This window comes from Callionymus lyra, chromosome 1 (genome assembly GCF_982586985.1).
Source record: "Callionymus lyra chromosome 1, fCalLyr1.hap1.1, whole genome shotgun sequence".
Taxonomy (NCBI): Eukaryota; Metazoa; Chordata; class Actinopteri; order Syngnathiformes; family Callionymidae; genus Callionymus; species Callionymus lyra.
The window spans coordinates 10,018,633-10,040,224 of NC_141818.1; the positions used below are offsets into that span (position 1 = coordinate 10,018,633).

A 21,592-nucleotide genomic window follows, 5' to 3' on the forward strand; every position below is an offset into this window, starting at 1 on the left:
GGATGATGATGATGATTATAATGAAGATGAAGTTTATATTGATACTAAGGATGATGATGATAATGAAGATTAAATTTATGTTGATATTAAAGATATTGATGATGATGATCATAATGAAGATGATTATAATGATGATGATTATATTTATATTGATAATAATGAAGATGATGATAACGAAGATGAAGTTTGTATTGATATTAAGGATGAAGTAAGAATGATAATGAAGATTACATTATATTGATGATGATGAAGATAAGGTTCATACTGCTATTGAAAATGACGGTGAAAATAAGATCAACAAAAAAATCGAATCATGTTGCACCTAATGTTAAATATAATGTTAAATGTTTTTGCTAAACCTAACCCTAGCATCACCCAAAGCACTTGAAAATACCAAAAAATAACATGAAAACTAAATGAAAAACACCTAAAAGTACTTTAAAAATCAATATAAATAATATTCAAAAGGGTAAAGCACAGAGAACCCTCTGAGAAAACACTCAATAGCAAACAAAGATGACTTCGGTTTCGAGCAAATGTCTCTTCTAAATCGTTCCAGGGACGAGACGGCGAAGGAAATGGTTCCATCACAATAACAGTGGCGCGACTCAACACCGCAGCCTCTGCACGTCTTTTAAATAATCCGTGAGGTTCGGTCATCGACGGGATCTGAGAGTGTTTGTCAGACGAGATCATTCACGTGTTTCTTCAGAGAGTTTCCATCCAAGGTGTTGATCCATCAAAGAAACTTGGACCATGAAGTGATTACACTTCTATGAATATTAATCCTGCCATAAATATGAAATGTCGGGACTTTTTACTTTTTTTTCATTTAAGTGGCCAAACGTGTTTTCGGGATTGTGTGATGGTCATGAATATTTCAGGAGGCGGCCGATAGAACGAGGGAAGGGAAGAGGCTGGACAGGCTCAAATCTTTCATGATAAATGGGAAATGTTTAAAAGACCATCACGTCTTGCGCTGACTGGAATCAATAATGATACTTTAATAACAGCCATTTGTACTAAAAATCATACCAGCGGACACTAAAAAAAAACTGGAGCTTTTCCTCGTCAATAGTTACAAATAGTCATGGATTCCAACTTTGCCGCTGATTCATGCAATCCAAGGAAATTAAATCTACATCCTTATCTTCCTGACATTTCCTCGTCCTCGCTTTCTGTCTGCATCCGTTATCTAATATTCTTCAGGTGGACTGGAGGGCTCGAGATGATAACAGTCATCAGGATCCGTCACCTGAAGAAGCAGACACTTTATCTCGCGCCACACATGCAGAAACATGACTACAAACAAATTATAGTCATCAAGAAGCAGGGTCGGCTGACAGAGATTGATAGCGCGCCCAGCTGTGAGCGACGGAGAATAAGTGGGTCTGCGGATATCGTTAGATTGTTTTGCGCCCCAACTTTTCCCGAGAGTTATCGCAGACTTTTGTGTCGGTATTTCATTTTCATAGTTTGCCGTGTGTTACTGGCTTGAGTTGTTAACTAACGGCGCATGATATTTCATTTCATTTCTAATTTGTTTCATTACACGGTGAAGCCCCGATCCTATCAAAATAAAACACCTGCTTTTGTACCACTAACCAGTTAAATGTCAGGATTATATTTAGATTATATTTTAAAAATACAATAGCCATGACCTGCAAAAAAAGGTCAAAATAATGCTGAATCAGCGAGAACCATAGACTGGTTACAACAAGTTGTTGTGTCAATTTACATCGTATGCTGACGATGGTCTTCTGTATGTGTGTGTCTCTTAGCTTGTAGAGAGTTTGTGCTAATGTGTGATTTTGTGTTTTTGTGCTAGGAAATCTCATGTCCTCAGGGGACACATCAAACAAAGTGTGTTTTGAGGGGCCAACGATAAGGAAGCCTTAATAAAAATAAACACAAAAAAACTAATATAATCGAAACAAATAGGCTAAAAGGTTTATCGATTTGATTTTTTTTTTTCTTGAAATCTGATGCTAAAAGCACTTTTTTTTCAAATATTTCTTTTTGCAATAAATACAATTACAATATGGAGGTGATGATGAGAGTTGAACCTGAATGAATAACACAAATAAAAACGAAAATAAAATAGTCATTTTCTACATAATTTGTCTGATGTTTGACATCATGAGGACCATATCAACATTGGCTCCTGGGCCACACTTTGGTCATATCTGTGTCAGACAGTCATAATACCACGAGAAATAAATTAAATAATTTTCTTAGCGTCATTGTATTAACATGCCTCACGGACCAGTACTGGGTCCTGGTACCAGTTGGGTCCAGCCACTTCCTGCGTGATGATGTCACATCCTGCAAACATAATCTTAAAAATGAACTTTATTAGTGAACGACACATTTATATGAACAAAAAGACAATTTATTTGTCAGTCGGATATTTTTTCATTTCCTGCTTCTGACAACACATAACCTTGAATTTTCCAGAATAAATGTAAAGTCGCTGCTGATTGGCTAATATGTGTTTGATTAAAAAAATCTTCCACATGTAACTGTACAATGCAATGCACAGCCTCAAGTTAATAATAAGTATAACCAAATAAATATTTGTGTACATGTATAGATAACGCACATAAAACTGTTTTAGGATGGTTCAGTTCAGCCAATCAGAGGCGTCGACACATCTATCTGGGTGAAAATCACACGGATTTATTTGTCAATATTAATCTTTTTGGATGGTTGAACGTTTCGTTCAGTCGTTGCAGTGACTGATGTCATCACAAAGGAAGTACCCTGGACTGAAATAGTACCTACACCAGCTGTAATATACTAAATATTGATGGAATATTTTGTTTAAAAACACTGCACATGTAGGTTTTTAACACAATTATCATATAATTTTTGCATATGTTTACTTATATTGAAGCAGATTTCCTGTAAAAAAGATTAAGCTCCTCCTACTTCCTCAAACACCATTTCCAGTCCAGTGCAGGACGCGTGTCTCTCTTTAATGTGGGTCAATAATCTGTAATCCCTCTCATTTTCTTCTTCCCTCCACGATTGATGAAGTCTTCTTGGTCTCGCCGACACCAGCCTGTGTTTATTAGTATTTATGAAAGGCTCCGGCTGTCCTAGATTTTTAACCCGACTCGCCCGGGGTCATCCGGGTTCACCCGACTTTGGTCATAAATCTGAAGATCCCGTAGAGATCGGGGACATTATCATGTGAATCCTAAACAAATGTGAGGGTAAATCCCTGCACGTTATTAAACTAAACCATCTCGCAAAAGTCCTACGTGGAGCCCAAATGAGAGGATTTGATCTGGGTCAAAAAGGGCCAAATGACCTTCATAATGTCTCTTCATTGTGATGATGAAAGGTTGCTGCGAAGGCTTGTTTGTGGAGATTAGCGCACAAGCTCTCACGCAGACAATGAGGCAGTTTGGATGTGAGCTGCTGCAGCTGCCCTTTCCTTAATTAGTTTTATACATCTGTCCGTCTCCAGAGGGAAATCAGGGTACAGGCTATAGAAGGACCCGGAAACACAAACAAACATCAGCTCCATTCATAACGCGCTACAATGTTTGTATCATTTCGTCTGTCGTAATGCACGAGTTAAAACTGTTCCTTGTAGAATCATTGGGGGTGTGTTGTACGGTGGCCCAGAAGTTCAAAACACATTTACAAACTTTGAAATTAAATTTGAATTCCGGAAACAAATATATACACTTTTAAACAATTTCTTGAATACAATTATTTTAATTTGTAAATTAGTTTCAGAGTTTGTACATTAGTTTTAGAGTTTGTAAATCAGTTTAAGAGTTTGTACATTTGTTTTAGAGTATTTAAATTTGTTTCCGAGTTTGTCAATTGTGTTTTGGAGTTTGTAAATTTGTTACAGAGTTTGTAAATGTGTTTCAGAGTTTGTAAATTTGTATATCCGAGTTTGTAAATTTGTGTTTCCGAGTTTGTAAATACTTTTGCTGAGTTTGTAAATTGGGTTTCAGAGTTTGTAAATTGGGTTTCAGAGTTTGTAAATTGGGTTTCAGAGTTTGTAAATTGTGATTCAGAGTTTGTAAATGTGTTTTACAGTTTGTAAATGTATTACAGAGTTTGTTAATGTGTCTAAGAGTTTGTAAATGTGTTACGAAGTTTGTTAATGTGTTACAGAGTTTGTTAATGTGTCTCAGAGTTTGTAAATGTGTTACAAAGTTTGTTAATGTGTTTCAGAGTTTGTAAATTTGTTTCAAGAGTTTGTAAATTGTGCTTCAGAGTTTGTAAATGTGTCTTCAGAGTCTGTAAATTTGTTTCAGGAGTTTGTAAATTGTGTCTCCGAGTTTATAAATGTATTTCAAAGTTTATAAATTGATTAAATATTGGATAAAGGTCATAATCATTAACTCAAGCATTTTAAATGGCAGATTTAAAACAAACAGTCTTCGCATCTTTTCCAACTTGTTCCTCCGTCGGTGAGCGAGCCATGTTGTGTGTGGACAGAATGTTTTATCGCGTCAGTGTTACGATGATGAAGTTTTATGGAGACTGTGTGGGAGATTAAACTACTATTAGCCACACTCTGTCACCCTGCGCAGCTGTTGCCTTTTGTTTATGGCGGCAAAGTGTTTTATGGCAAGTAGTGATATAGTCACCTCGACAATTATGGCTAATGATATACGAGCTGGGTTTTTACGTTGGAAGCGACGAGTTTAGTCATGGGAGCGAGAAACTAGCAATTAAGGAGAAGCAGGAATGATACGTGGAGAAGGAGGAGTGATGACGTTCGAGGATTGATTATTTTGCTCGCGGTTTTTCTCGGAGACGGTGGTGAATGTTTCCGACTATTGTTTAATATAATGTAGAAATGTTGCTTTCATTTGAAATGATTTACTGTGGCTGGGAAAAAAAAAGCATCAATTAAAGAGATTACAATGAATTAGGGAAACGGATGTGACGTGGAAACCTTGTTCCTCACCTCCAGAACCTTGTTGCCGTCCTTGTTATCCCGTCAGTTAAGTCTAAAAGTGTCCTCGCCGTGCTGTTTAACAACTGTCTGACTGGTTAGGAGTCGACACGTATGAATATTTGAGCGGCCTTATTAACTTTTCATGCGCAGCTTTTTCTTTCTCTTTTCTTGTGTCCCTCAAGGTGAAGTCAAATCTATTTTAAGGGGAGACCGTCAGTGCCTCTTCTTTTTTTGGGGGGGTTTAAATACAAACAAATGTGTGGATTTTGTTCGTCAAAGCACCGAGATATTAATAAATAAAGTACATTTTAATTGATTGATTATCTATATAGATTGATTGATCCTAAAATCTGTTTTTTTTAGTTTCTATTTTTCCAGTTGACTTCCAACATATCCGTAATTTAGACATAAAATGAATCAAACTTTATGTCTGAGATTTCAAGTCTGATACTTTTTTCTCCCCACAGTGCCTCAGGCTTCTTCATTTCCATAATATCTTCTCCAGACGTCACCTATCACATTATGTTCATCCAAGTCAGACGATTTTTTATCGTTGGTGGTTTCTCTTCATATTGAACGTCATTGTTGAGTCGATTCCTGTCATGTGTCGATGTCAATCGTATACTTTACAGTTGTGTGTGTGTGTGTTGCAGGTGGTGGAGACCAACTTGGTGGCCTTTGACTGTCACTGGATCCTGATTAATGAGGTGAGTGTCATTGTTTCTTAGAGTTTTTTGTTTTTCTTCCAGTGAGACGGTTGTCATAGCGACGCCATCATCCAGGCAACTCCATGAGAAGAGCTTTTATTATACATTTGAATAGAAAAACAACCTTAATCTTATTCAAAGATCTCATGTAATAAGGACTAAAAGATGATTTAAGCTGCAAACTGTTGCAATTTTGTGATGCTGAGAGGACTTGTTGATTTTTTTATTCTTTTTATGTATTCATAGTACATTCATAGTTTTTATCTTACATATTGTTGTTTTAAATTAAAATATATACATTCCAAAACATATTTGAACAATCTCTTAACAATGTTTTAATCATTATGGGATAGGCATTGTTAAATAAATGTGGAAATATTGGTCTTTAGCTGCTTTAAAATTCAGATCATAACTGACAAGTGCTCCTTTAGCCAGCGAGGCAGTTCAGGGTCTCTCACTGCTGCCTGCTTCATGCATCAACACTCCTGAGACAAAAGTAAATGAGTTTTTTTTCATTTTGCAGAACAGAAATCAGCTATTGTGACCATTTTCTTTGTTTTCCTCCCACAAAATCATTCCCCTGATACCATGAGTTTTCAGTTAAAATTGCATTAATCCAGTCTCTATGATTTTGTAGTTAGTAGTGTTTAATTAAACCAAAGTTTTTTGGGGGTTTTTGTTTGTTTTTATAACTTACTGTACCGATGAGGCTTATAGTAACTAGCTAACTACAGTAACTAGTTACTTATCTCAAAATTGTATTATTGAATTATCGCATCATAAACCTGTCGTTTTTGACATTGATATATAAGCGTCATAGATAACAAATATTATGTTTTTTATTATCAATTTCTCAAATCTTAAACTTTTTAAAATATGTAATAATAATTTGTTTTAAATAATCAATAGATATTGCAAAAATTAGTGAACTAACAATTTTTTTTTTTTTTTTTAAAGAGAATAAATTTTGGGTATTTTTATTATTATTATAGTCCAGAGTATGAATGTGATATTAAAGGAAATCAAGGCAGACAAAACTTTGTGCGCTGCTTGTAATTTGAAAGGCAAAACTTGTATTTACTTATTCTGAATGGCGTTTGGAGAATTAACCGTAAGGTTTTGCGAGAATCATCCAGATTAAAATGCGGCTCATTGGGTGGAGAACCCAAACTACGGCTAGCTTGACTGCAGTAAGATGTCGGTGCTGTTAAAATGTTGTTAGGGTCACGATGACTCCACCCCGATTCATAGTTGATAGTTACCGAGGAAATTAGCTGTTTTTTACCCTTGTGTTATTGCAGGGTCAAGTTGAACCGAAAGCCCAAAAACAAATTTGTTTGTGGTATCCCTTGTGTTGTCTTTGGGTCGAGGTCCTGACCTCCATAAATATATATTCAGTGTTGGAGTTTGTTCACCTTGACCCAGAGACAACACAAGGGATACCACAAACACAATTGTTTTCCCGCCTCCGGGTCCGGTTAAGAGCGTTAAGTGCAGCAACCAGTGTAAGTTTAGATTCTGTGAGCAATAAACGGCTATTTGAAGATAAATATAAAAATGAATTAATACATTTTAAACAAGGCTGGTGTATTACGGATTACAATCTGAAGTTTTTGAGGCGATTGGAAAAAATGTTATAAAGAATGGACCGGTGAAAAGAAATTTGGTACAGAATGAAAGTATTAGTTTTAAAAAAAAAAGGAAATTTACAAATAAGAAAAAACAATCATAAATTTTAAATGATTTAAATAAATCCTATCGGTGGATGCAGAGTTCTAAGCCACAACCTTATGACTGAGAGTCCGGGACCTAATTCAGTTGAAGGATTTATAGCAACAATGAACAAGAATGAAATTGTAGTCGTGAAAGTGTGACGTGTGTACGACATCCACACTGGAAACTGTAGTCCTGAGTTATGGACATGAAATAACGACTACTGTTTGTACTACAGTAATGATAAACACGCCACATTATTCTTAAAATTAATTTGTAATTGCAATCTCTACCACAGTAATTGAAGTTAATCCCAACATTAGTGACTCCTGCATCAAACAACATTTGCTCTATCTTCAAATTGATCATAGATCCACCCCATAATATCATCAATATATCCATATTTCCAACTCGCTAGTCCATCCATGTTCTGTCTCTCTGAATACATGAATGTCATAAATAACAAATACCCTCCAAAACCAGCAGGATGTGGCGACATTAGTGCACACCACCAGCTAATGTAGTGTGACTTGCTAGCCCTGGGTATAAGAATGAACTGTCGGCGCACAGCATGAGGTCCGCGCAGCAACACATGGGAAAAGTGCAGAGAAGGAGCAACTGCAGAAGGTGGAAAACTAACTATTTCGACTCTTAATTCTCTCTACCCTGGAGTGTATCTTTTTTTTCTCACTCTCAGCCATAACATGTAACTGTAACGATGTGGCTAAATGCTACAAGGCTCAGCAGACCAATTAATTGCTGATTTATGCAAAGAAAGTATGCTGCAGATGTTCAGTTTTTTGGGAGAATTGCTTTTTTTCAGTCACGTTTAAAACTCCTATTTATGCCGCAATCTCTAGTCGTGAAACGCATCGTCAACAGAATTTAAAGGAGATCTCAAAGCGGTGTATTTCTATTAATGTATTGCTTAATAAAATGTGCATTTAACGTTAATTTATTTACTTTTTTGAATCATATATTCGTCAATCGACTGTATAAAAATAGACATGATTGAAAAAAGCAGATAGGGGGCGCAGTCCGCTGCCAAGCAGCTCATTTTCCCATGTTATCGACAATGTTATCGACCACTTTTTATTTTATCTAAAAAATCAAAGATGAGTTAAAATTCAGCTCTAATGAACAATATTTTGCAGCAGGACTTGCTTACGGTAAAAACCATGCTCTACAGTTTTAAAAAGGCACTACCAAGCTTAATATAATTTTAAAAATCCCCAAAACCTTGTTGAATCCAGGCCTCTGCCAAGCAGCTCATTTCAATGTGTGTTTCCGACATAAAGTAATTGACCAAATTGTATTCTATCCATCTAAACAGAAACAAGTTAAATACATTATTATGAGGTTAATGTAGGGCTCGCCTGCACAACACAGTAGAAACCATGTTCTACAGTTTTGGCAAGTCATTACCAGGCTAAATATAATCTTATATTCATCAGCCCTTTATGAAAAATTTCCAAAGGTTCAGTTGGAATCTAGGCCTCTGCCAAGCAGATGATTTCAATGTATGATTTCTACTTAAAGTAATTTACCTCATTTTATTGTATATATATCATAAAGTGAGTTTAAAAATGAAATGAAAATTTGAGCTCTAGGGAACAGCAGGTCGTAGAAGGGTTTCACTCGTACAACACAGTAAAACCAGGCTTTACAGTTTAAATAAAAGAGTCTAAATATTATTATATATATATATATATATATATATATATATAGTATATTCATCAGCATTTTATCAAAATTTCATAAAATTCTGTTACAATTCAGGCCTCTGCCAACCAGCTCATTTCAACATGTGATTTTTACATAGATTATTTGACCTATTTTGTTTTTATCTATCTAAACACAGACAAGGTAAATACATTATTTTTTTAGGACTCACCTGCACAACACAGTAGAAACCATGCTCTATTTTTTTTAAAAGACACTACCAGGCTAAATAATATGACATTTTCATCAGTCTTTTTCAAAAACTTTTGTTCATTTTATTTATGTGAGTTAAAAAGTAAAACTAAAGTTGAGCTCTAGGGATCAGCAGGTCGCAGCAGGACTCGCCTGCACAACACAGTATAAGCCTTGCTCTAAATCTTTTTCGCAAGTCACTACCAAGCTAAATATAATCATATTTTCATTTAATTGTAATAAAAATCTCGGAAAGATTCAGTTGGAATCCATTCACTCTCAGACAAATCGAAAAAAATAACCTCCCGTTCAGAGGTAAATTCAATTTCCAAGGATACAAGCAGCAAGGACGAGCTTTACAAGACGGATTTAACTAGTAGGTAACGTTCACAATTTAAGGCCAAGATGAGGCTTGAAGGAATTTAGCGCCTCGTCTTCCACCATCACAACAATCACACACGGTCGTAGGTGCGACGTGAGCAACAGCATTTTGTCATCCGTAATGTTCTCAAGTACGGATACTTTTAGGGGGTTTAATATTCCTGGTGTGAGAGAGCTTTCCCTCCCTGTGGTTTAATATGGATGAGGGGTAACTCTATGGTTGTCATAACTCCGCTTTATCTACAGCCAGCAGTCAGGCAGCCGCACCGAGGGGAAGTTCACAGTTCATAATTGATCATCCCTCCTCTCCCCATCGCTTCCCGTCTGTTCAGGGATGAGAGGATGTTGATGAGGAAAAAAAATATAATAGTCTGGATTCATGACATGTCTTTAGTTCTTTTTAAGTCGCGCAAGATCACTCGCTATAGCCTGTCATGCTTTTTTTCATTATCTGTCGCGCAATCGCTCCGAATCTTCGTTCGTGCCAATCATGCATTTTTAGTCCATTAACCGAGTGATGAAATTAGATGAAGGTTTGAGACATTTTGTCTTCCTCGACCTGCTGGTGCATGCTAGCGTACTATGAGCTTTAATATCAGTTCTATAGTGTGTTAGCTTGTTTGCTGCCACAAACTGTTTGAATTCTGATATATGGTTACTTTCCCCAAGAGGTTTGAGTTAAGGAATACTTAAAATGTTGCCCTTTTTTTGGTTTATAGTCTTTATTGCTTTGATTTGAACAGGCCTAAAACTCCTCTCTAGCCATTCTATTAACAATACAAGTCACTTCTATGAGTTGACCAGCCTTAAGAGTCAATGAATGTCACACGACCACCAAAGATCAGTCGATCACAGATGCTGTTTATTTTGTTTTGCAAAGAAATGTACAGAAGAAAAAGTAGGTATGGGAAAATTGGATACTTTTTGAGACTGCAGTTACACTGTTCTGACACTTGGGGGAGCCATAAACGATATATCCAATCCTACGTATTGAGGCTTTAATATGATCATGATAACATTTACTTTTTCCGGCATAGTCTTTATTGAATAAGTGAGTATAAAAACATAAACTAATGAATGTGTTATGCTGAATGTTCATTATAACGTCACTACAGTTACAAGTCAATATTTGTAGATACTATAGTCGTAACGATGTGGCTTCTAAATATTTTGTATTTGTGGCAAAACACCTGAAAAAATTAGAGGAAAATACAATGTTTCAATGCAAAATAACAAATGATGTATTATTGATCGTTAAATACAAAATATAAAAATACATGGAGAACTATAAAAGGAAAATAGTAATTAAAAATATAAAAATCCTGGGAGATACAAATTGCTTCCCCATGTGGGATCTGAACATTTGATTTCGCCTGAGAAGACGCTGGGGATGAGGATCAGAGTGCAAAGTGTTTCAGTTGGACAACATACTGATAAAAAGAACTGTGGATGAGACATGTTCAGGATTCGGAACTCACTGGGAATTACAAAGAGAGATAGAGAGAGATGGACTGAGGTCAACAGAAGACCTCTCTGACCGCTCTGGTAAACAACTTTTTCCTTTTTTTTTTTCTTTTTTTTTTTTTTGCAGACAGCAAAATGCTTCAGGTCACAGGAGCTAACAAAGGTCCTGAATCCGTATCTGTATTCACCCCTGGGTTTGTGAGCGATGCATCTATTCCTGCTGCTAAAATCAAAAGTTGAAATGCGGTGAGGAAGTAAGCTACGGAAGTAACACTTTAGATTTATTACGTTGTGTCACAAAACTAAAATGCCGGTACAGACAGAAGTCAACCTGTTGAAGTGCTGAACTGTTCGTCTGCGTGATGATTTAATGAATACTACCCTTGTTAAACTATCGGGAGTCTTGAAGAGGAAAATTGAAATACACTGTACAAAAAAGTTTGCAATCAAAAGCATGTTAGATTGCTTTCATTCATATTTGCTGTTTTGATCATCTTTAGCAATGTGTGATAAATTTCCTAAGTTCAGTGTTTGATTTTTTTTCTGTTGCAAAACTGGAACTAAGTAGACCTGAGTTATGTTGAATCAGGGAGAATGAACACCTTGATTAGTACTTAAAAGTAAAAAACGCCAAACAAAAGACGAGAAACGAGGCATTACCATAGCCGGGAGAAAAACATGAAAAAAAACCAAGGAATTGAGAAATCAGTACAATTGAGAGCTATGTAGGAAACAGTAGAATTACAACAATGGAAGATGGAATTCAAGTGTTCAGAGGATCAAAATCAAACCCACCAGGAACGAAGACGATCTAAGCTATCAGAAAATACCAGGGAGGCCAACGTTGCCAGGAAACTGGTCGATCTGACACCTCGGACTGGAATTGGGACGATTAAAGCCGCGGGTGTTGATTGCAGGCTGGCCCCAGCTCGGTGTCTCAGAAAAAAATCAATAATTTGGACTTTGTGGTGGTCAATCCACGTGTAAAAACTATGTCTGTTCTGTCCTGAACCATTTCTTGACCCCAGTGATTGCCGTCACATCCCTCTTGGGAAAAGCCCAGACTTACTGTGAAGTAGAAAAAATGCATTAGCAGTTTAAAGCGTATTATTTTTGTCACAGTGTGTTTTTTTAGTTTCAATTGATTAAGAGCAACCACTGAAAAAAATATATACGTCTGTATTATAAAATGTGTGAATTTGGAAGTTAAGCCTGTCTAGAAAGAAGGTGGCGTCACGACACACCGGTCGCAATAGTTTCAACACGGATCAGGGCAGGTACTCAAAGTATTGCTGCAGAGTTTTGCAAAGTTACATTTTTGGTTGAGCCTCAGAGGCCTCCTGCTGTGCAGAGTCAAACTATCCAGGAGGTGGTTGTAATCTGCTCAGCACAGAAGGTGACTCAAGGCCTGATGGAGATTATGGACAGTTTCTCCCCCCACCTACCCCCGACCCTGCACAACTCCCCTTCAATTCCACTTGCAGCAGCTCCGAACATGTTGAGATTCACCAAAACATGGTCATGATGAGAGACTTACTGCTTCTTGGAGAGAAAGTCTCCAACTTTTGAAACATGTGAGTCAGGAGAGCTGGGTTTTGTAATATTAATGGAAGCTAATTAATTGTTTAACACAGAAAACCTGAAGACTTGATCTTACTTTAGGCTATGCTTCTTGGAGAGTTTGCGGCAATAAACACTACAGAAAAGCGTACCTTATCTCAACTGATAGAAGCATTGACACTTCCTTAGGTATAGCAAAAGTAAACATGGGCACTACTTATGGAGGCGACAGCCAGAGCAGCTTATAAATGTAACGCCTCGTCTGTCACCCACATGTCTGGAAATGTTCCTCCTTTATTAGCTTAAAAAAAGCTTGTTTTACAAAAAAAAAAACAGATAGCAGACTAGAGATGCAAGCTCACGTGTTCCGTTCAGCTTTTAAAATTCAGCACCATTCCAGACGGGCTGCAGTCTGTTCAGTATTCTCAGAGAGACTAATATTGAGAGGCAAAAGCGATGAGAGGAAACGGACAAATGCATCTTGAGAGGAACATTTCCTAAGTAATCTCCATCATTGCTCTGCAGTCTTTGCATGCATCCACATGTCTGCCTGCATGTATGTCTGCCAGCGTGAGTGTTTGTTTACATCAACTTGTGTGAGTTTGATTATTTGAGCTGTAGACAGACTTTTTTTTTCTTCTGTTTGCCTTTTCATCGGGTGCCCTTGACAGCCTGCTTTGAATGTTAATACTCTTTTGGCCCAAGATTCTGTCTTTTTAAGCAGTTTTCATGCTTCGCTTCTACTCTTTTTTTACTTATAAATCTGTATGTTTGGGCTCAATGTTTGTATCTTAATATAGCGCTTCATATAGGTAATAAAATGTAAATGTACAAGGTTCGGGACCACGAGCACCTTTACATCTTAACAAAGGTTTAGTTTGCATCATTTGATCGTATGCCTGAATGTTGCAACCGGTTTTTGCAAGTTAAAGATTGTCAGGTTAGGAGTCTGACTTAAATTTCAATCATTTTCTACTCACCCTTATGTCGACTAAGGTTTGGGAATATTTTCAGTCATTTGTTCCTTTTTAGAGTTATAGGCAAAAATGTATGTTCATTTAAATGTAGCTGGAACTCAGTTGCTTTCGTCTTAATCTTGTCCAGAAAGACACTTAAAAGCATCCAAACATGGAGCTATTTGGATATTTTTCAAGTGTGTCTATTTCGACGAAGATGTAGACGAAAAAAAATAAAACTGGGCTCCAGTCTCTACGTTAAGAATAATTTTTATAATTGTTTTACAATATTTTACCTTAAGAAAAACAAGCTTTAAATCTGCATGAATTTTGGGTGAACTAACCCTTTAACGCTTTCACTTAACGTTTGTGTTATCTCAGGGTCAATGTGACCAACACAAGGGATACCACAAACACATTTGTTTTCGGGCCTTCGAGTCACTGAGATCACACAAGGGTTAAACAAAGAATAGACATCAGATCTGGTTTGTAGTCACACTTTGTGTGAAAGAAGAAGACAGTTTCTTGCACGTCCATCTGGATTCTTTCTGAAGGAAAGAGCTGTTAGTTCGCTGTTATATCTTTGTCGCGGTTTCACAAGTCGTCAATTATCTTAAGATTTCAACCAAACACAAACTTGAATTATTATCCTCAAGATGGGGACTAGTTTTCACCCCTTCAGAGATCGTACCCTGAACGGAGACATCTTTGTTCCCCAATCACAAGCAGTGAAAAAATACAATCAGTGAGAGAATATCATTGTGTTTAAGTAAAATTTATGAACTCAGGACTTTCACATCAAAGATCATCTTCTAATGCTTCCATAATGCGAACTTCTATTATCGCTGATGACACGAGAATAATTATATATATATGTGAAACCCGACACAAAGAAGCTGCTTCACCAACAATATTAATCACCATTTATAATGTTTGTTTGCTATTGTTTGATGCTTGACGTCCTCCCATCTGTCTTCTTCATCTCACCACCACCTGCATATAAGAATGGGAAATAAAAAATACCGGTCTGAGGTTGAGAGCCTCATGAAAAAGTCATGTAGATTGCACATACAGATGACATATTTAACACATTAGCAAGCAAAACCACACGAGGCTTATTCAAACACGGCGATTCTCTCTCACACACGTGTAGATGCGGGGAAAAGGCAACGGGTGTCTCGGTCGGTGGCGGCGTTACCTCCACCAGGGACCATAAACGTCAGCTCTCATCCCATCACAGTGGCAAACCTCTGCACTTGCAAAAGAGGGATAGAGATCCATGACGGAGAGAGGAGGCATAAGATTAAGTCCGCGGGCTAAATTTAGCAGTGATTCCTCCCCGAAGGTTTGACAAGGACATGAAGAATATGTGTGATAACACACAAACAGACATTTGCCGACCCCTTCTTCACATGTACTTGAACTACTACAGCTCTCCTGGGCCAACCCTTGGTGGTAAAAGAACCTGCATGAGAGACTTATTCACCTTGGCTTTTTGATAAGCCACCAGTTGAAGCTGCGTTTGGAAAAAACTTTGATTTTTAAGAGAAGGAATATGGAGCAATTATTAATCCTCAAAAAGCCGACGATGCAACATCGGCAAACACCCGAAAGACCTCCTGATTTGTTCAGAGGGATGATTCACCCAAAAAATGTTCTATTCGCCCTCATGTCAACCAGGGCCGGGTCTAGACAGGCATGTATGAGGGGGCAGCCACAAATCTTGAGGGGCCATTGTGCTGTTACTTTCTTACTTACATGTAAGTTTGAGGGGGCACAACATTTATTTGAGGGGGCCAGGCCCCCTCTTGCCCCTGCCTAGACCCGGCCCTGATGTCGACAAAGGGTTGGGATTATTTTCAAAGCCTACAGGGTGGTGTATGTCAGTCCAGAATTGGGCTCACTTTTCATTCATCCAAAAAGATAACAAGAAACATCCAAATACCTCAATAGGTCTCATCTGTTATGTGCCTCTTGTATTGAAGGCCAATAAGTTGACAGGCCCTAGGTTACCCAAATGGTAAACCTCTCCCTTTCCACAGTGGTTTTTCAGGCATAGACCCGACTTACCTCAGTAATATCAGGCCTATTTCTAAGCTTCCATTCTTGTCCAAGATCTTAGAGAAGGTGGTGTCTGAGCAGCTGTCTTTGTTCCTGGATCAGAGCGACATCCATGAGAAGTTTCAGTCTCTCTTCTGCAAACATCACTCTACGAAGACAGCCTTGCTGAAAGTGTCCAGTGACATCATGATGTCGGCTGATTCGGGTCAATACACAGTTCTGGTTCTCTTGGATCTGTCCTCAGCCTTTGACACAGTTGATCACCAGATCCTGCTGAGAAGACTGAGGGATGAAGTGGGACTGTCTGGGTCTGTGTTAGAATGGTTCTCATCTTACCTTTCTGGGCGCAGTTTCAATGAGGTCTAAATCAGCGGATCTGTTGTGTGGAGTCCCTCAAGGTTCTGTTTTGGGTCCTTTATTGTTCTTACTGTACTTGATTCCCCTCTGTAAAATCATTCAGAGATTTCCTGATGTTTCTTATCACATTTTTGCTGATGACATCCAGCTCTTGTGCTCTTTTGATCCAACTGAGCCCCAGAGGCTGAACAGCTTAGTCAATTGTTTGCTAGAAATCAAACAATGGATGAGTGAAAACACTTTGCAGCTAAATGTTGACAAAACTGAAACTCTGGTTTATTGTGCCTGATGAAAAAGTCTGTCAAACTGAGCCTGAGAAACCTGGGGGTTGTATTGGACAAAGACATGTCTCTAGTTCAACACTGCAGAAAACTGACCAGAAACTGTTTCCTTCAACTGAGAAAAATCTCTAAAATTAGGAAAATGTTGTCACAACATGATCTGGAGATTATAATCCATGTGTTTGTGTCTTCTCGTCTGGACTATTTTAATAATTTATTTTCGTGTCTAAACAAGAAGGATCTGTCTCGCCTGCAGTTAATACAAACCCTACAGCGAAAATTCTGACCCGTTCTAGTAGAAGGCCTTACATTTCCCCGATCCTTAAAACTCTTCACTGGCTACCAAACCCTGGTCTAGAAAGGCGCTTTAGAAATAACCATTACCTACTTACTAACTTACATGGGAAATTGTTTCTAGAAAAAAAAAAAAAATTGAAACTTTAAACAACAGTGATTTAAAAATGAGTGATGAGCGATTTTTCTGGTCTGTTTAATGAAAAACATATACTGTGTTTGCAAAGATATGTACTGTGAATGAGCAAAAGTCATCTTTTTATTCTATTCTTGCAAACAACTCTAGATAAATTGAAAAACTAAATATTTATAGCAACAGGGTGGAATAACTTCCTTAGATATTTTGTCCTTCGATGTGTTAAAGCATAATTTCAGAGAAGGAAGTATTTTTTTTACTTCCTTCCTCTTGAAAGGTTTGGCCTTGATTTTTATTTTTTTTTACAATCTTGTTTCTTCATTTCTCAGCAGCTTAGCCATGACTTACCAGGTCGAACGCACTAAAGAATGCAGATACTCTCCCTTGACATTAGAATTATTTTCATTTCGCTCTCAATTTATTTCTTTATATTTACTTTTCTCCAGCATAAAGTCGGGTTGGATGCTCTAACAAGGATTCCCTCTTAACGTTTGTTTTTCTTTCCCCACCATGATTCCCTGCAGGAGATCTCCGACTACGACTTGCAAGAGTTGGTCATGAAGTCGATCGGTCGGCTGACGGTGGTGCGGCAGACGTTCCCGATGCCCCAGAACTCCAGTCAGCGCTGTGTGAAGCACAACCACAGAATCAACACTTCGCTCTGCGACCCCAAAAATCCTCGGTCTCAGCAGCTGGAGGTGAGTTGAGGATTTCCAGAGGGAACCTTAAATGAGGTTATAATAACCAATGGTTGATTCTAATTAAGCATAGGGACTTTACAGAAACAAGTATCCGCCTAAATCAAAAGACTATTTCTGTCTTATTCTAATGTTCTCTTCCAAACTATCTCTTAATCAGATTTCTGCTTAGGTTGTCTTCTTTTTGCTATTTCAGCGTTCCTTTGTCATCGTACAAATTTCTTCAAAGTTTCTGTAGAGCAAGTAGAAAGTTGCTAGCGTAAACAGCTTCTTATTCAGTCACACAAAGATACACTTAAACCTCCCGAACGTCTTTGCTGTGAGGAAAAGTCGTCACAGCTATTTAAGGAGCTCTGAATGAACCTCGAGATGTTGTAGTTCCCAAATATTCCTAAAGCATCTAGCGCACACACACACCCCCCCCCACACACACACCCCCCCACACACACACACACACACACACACACACACACACACACACACACACACACACACACACACACACACACGAGCGGAGTGAAAGGATGATGTATCCTATTCTATGAAAATCTTTTCCTTCAATCTATGTTCTTTAAATTTGCACTTTGTTCATTATCTGGACTTTGTTCTTGTTATTAAGAAACTATTGTTTGCTGTGAACTGGAAACCCAATTTCCCGAAAAAGATCCTCTTAGGTATTAATAAAGTCTATCTAATCTAATCTAATATGAACTAACTAAAACCTTTTTCATCCAATAAATAATTTAAAGTGTTTAAGCCGTTTAATGGTGTTTAAAGATGCCATCTTATTGGATTTAAAATAAGTTTATTCATTAAAATGCTCGATAAATCCGGAGTAGAACTGCGTTGTTTTTCTGCAGATTGTGATTCAGGTTGAGTTGATGCAGAAGGTTTAAGATCATACCTTCGACTGAGGGGATACAACTCACAGGGAATTAATAAATATCTTAACTAATGCAATTGAGAATCAGTTAGAACCAGGGCCGGGTCTAGGCAGGGGCAAGAGGGGGCCTGGCCCCCTCAAATAAATGTTGTGCCCCCTCAAACTTACATGTAAGTAAGTAAGTAACAGCACAATGCCCCCTCAAGATTTGTGGCTGCCCCCTCATACATGCCTGTCTAGACCTGGCCCTGGTTAGAACCTTAAATATTTATTATTAGTTTAAAAAAACAACATCCCTTATTTTATCTCAGGTGCAAGGTGACCCAGAGGCAACACGAGGAATACCATAAACACATTTGTTTTTGGGCCACTGGGTCAACTTGACCCTGAAATGACACAAGGGCTAATAGATTGGGAAGAATTGAACTGAAAGATGTAAATGTATGGTGCTATTATTTTTATTTTCTGCAGTTGCAGCCAGTTATTGGTAACAAAACTCCTTTAAAATAATATGATTATATATTATAACAATGAACGAACATTATTATATAAATGATCATTTTATAATTAGAAAAAAAATGCTAAATAATTAAAACGTTTTAAAGTAATTTATCTGTTTTCTTGGGTATACACTTACTGGTCATTGATTCCCTATATATACATATATATATAATATTCAATTAGAAAATGTGACTGTCATACATGATACTGTGTTAATGTAGGCACTAGCTCAAGCTTGACTTGCGAAGCTTAACTGAATGATATGCGTGTAAATAATTTCCACCTCAGTCGTATGTCTCGGAGTGAATCAAGAGTGTAAAGAGCTATAAAGATAGCAAGAAGCCGCACTGATGTATTCTTTAAAGAGATCAACTCGTGGTGTGTGTGTGTGTGTGTGTGTGTGTGTGTGTGTGTGTGTGTGTGTGTGTGTGTGTGTGTGTGTGTGTGTGTGTGTGTGTGTGTGTGTGTGTGTGTGTGTGTGTGTGTGTGTGTGTGTGTGTGTGTGTGTGTGTGTGTGTGTGCATCACACTGTGAAAGAATGAAAGTGCACTTGTTTAAATGTGTACGTGTTCCTGCACGTTTCTCATTCCGGTCAAGGACAATGCGTTTTTTATGTCACCAGCAACAGGAGAAGCACTAAAATCTATTATGCATAGGTGTCTGACGTTGCACGCGTGTTGAGTTTAATGGCGTGTTGTGCACGCGTGTCGATGGACGAGACGGAAACTCAGCACAGACAAAAAAAACAAACTGATCAGTGGTCATCGCGGCCCCAATTTCACACCGCAGTGAGTCACATCCAGTCGTCCTGAGCACACAGACGCACAGAGATTTCTCAGATGGAATGCAGCAGCAACTGCCCATTCAGGTTCCTGGTAAGAGAAGATATCCTTTAATGTCTGCTGAGGTAATAACCAGTAGCTGTGTGAAGACACCTCAGAAGAAAACATGTTACATAGGACATCATCTTCTCTTTATTTTTTCGAAAAACAGTGTAAAAAAAAGTATGAAAAATGAAAGTACAAGAAGCTTAATCACCTTTTATTGGAAAATAAATTAACTTTGATTGTACAAACTGGTTAAAAGAGATAAAATACAAATGAATGAGAATAGAAAACAACTTTCTTATTAAATCTGTTTTGATTCCACTGGAGGAATCCAAAGGTGTGTGTGGGTCATCCAATTCAAAACATTAATAATGTGATTAAAAGTAGTAGTTGCGAAGGTTCGTGAGATAAAAGCCGAAAGTGGTTCAACAAATGTAACCTTAAGAGTGATAAGAAGTCCAACTATTCTATTCTAATTAGGCAGAGCGCCGTGGCCGAAGGTTAAGAAAACAGTTTCCAGTTTAATTCCAGCCCCTTCTCAGTGTTTGTGTATCTTTGTTCTGCAGCGCAGAAAAATTGGTTACACATTCCAGGAAGATGTGTTCAGTAGAGTAATTTGGGGATTAGTTGTCCATTGATGTGAACGTCTTTCCCACGAATGCAAACTGAAATTTGGCAGGGGTTCAACTTTTGTTTCTAAATCGGCAAAAAACAAACATTGAGATTGTTTCATGGAGAAATTGATAGACTTGTTTATATGTTTATATGAAAATAAAATATTGGGGGAGATTTACATCAATTATGATTGAATTTTGACAACATTTTATTTACAAAACATGGATGAGGTGTATTGAAGATTTGTTTAAACATTTATACTATTTTATATTGGGATAAAAAAGGGGGATATATTTAATAAAACAATGTAATAATAATAATAACGTCAATAATAATGATGATGATAATAATAATATATTGATGACGAATCAACGGCTCATTTACAAAAACACAGATGTAATGTATTAAAGAACGTTTTTATATTATGATTCAAAAGGGATATATTAAATAATATTATTTAATAATAAAATATAATAAGGATGTAAAAATATATATATATATATTGGAGTTTTACTAATAAACGGCTCATTTAAAAAAAAAACATGGATGTAATATATTAAATACCCTTTTTAATAAATGTATTTAATTTTAGATGATGATAAATATATTTAATTACATAATGTACTAATAATATAAATATTATAATAATAATACAATTATAGAATCATTATAATAATAATAAAACATATTCGAGGAATACAAAATAATCGATTTAAACTTAATTTTATTTGAAAGATTCTGACAAACATAATAGAAGAACTGAATGAACAAAATGTTAAAAGATACTTATTTTTCTTTTTTTTTTCTCCCCGATCTTCTTCAAGGACAACTCAGAAATGCCAAACAACACATTTTAAATGAAGTCCCAAAACAAAGAATCATAACAAGTTGTACTTGAAATTGAACTATTAACGTTTAATTAAACTGCATTTTGACGACCTGTATTTTCGACATATGACCCTGCAAGAGGTTGACAATAATGGATATTTTCTGGGTTTTTAGCTGCTTCCAAAAACCCCCCAAAAATACAACTTAATGACAATGATCTTCAAATTCTGCTAATATCTATATTTGGATTTCATTTTGTACATGGTGACAGATTCTTGGTGGGAAGACCATCTGCTCGGGGCGTCTTAAATGTAGATTTCAAACAGTGTTTCCGGGGCACAGATGAAGACGCCTCTGGTGTGTTTGTGCTTCTCGGCTAACATGCAAATTTCTGTCAACACAGCCTTCGGTTTGCAAACCATAACAGCGAACGATTGTTCCAACACTTTTCACATGTCTTGTTACGCATTTTAAAGATACTTG

At 37.1% G+C, this 21,592-nt stretch overlaps 1 protein-coding gene across 4 annotated transcripts in view; it reads left to right on the forward strand.

Annotated features, from left to right (window-relative positions):
• grid2 (glutamate receptor, ionotropic, delta 2) overlaps positions 1-21,592 on the forward strand; it is a 447,398-nt gene that overhangs the window by 256,699 nt on the left and 169,107 nt on the right. For all 4 annotated transcript variants that reach the window (XM_087792456.1, XM_087792434.1, XM_087792441.1 and 1 more), the window contains exons 5-6: positions 5,587-5,640; positions 17,282-17,455. In XM_087792456.1, coding sequence (XP_087648582.1) covers positions 5,587-5,640; positions 17,282-17,455 — 228 coding nt within the window. The remainder of the gene's footprint in view (positions 1-5,586; positions 5,641-17,281; positions 17,456-21,592) is intronic.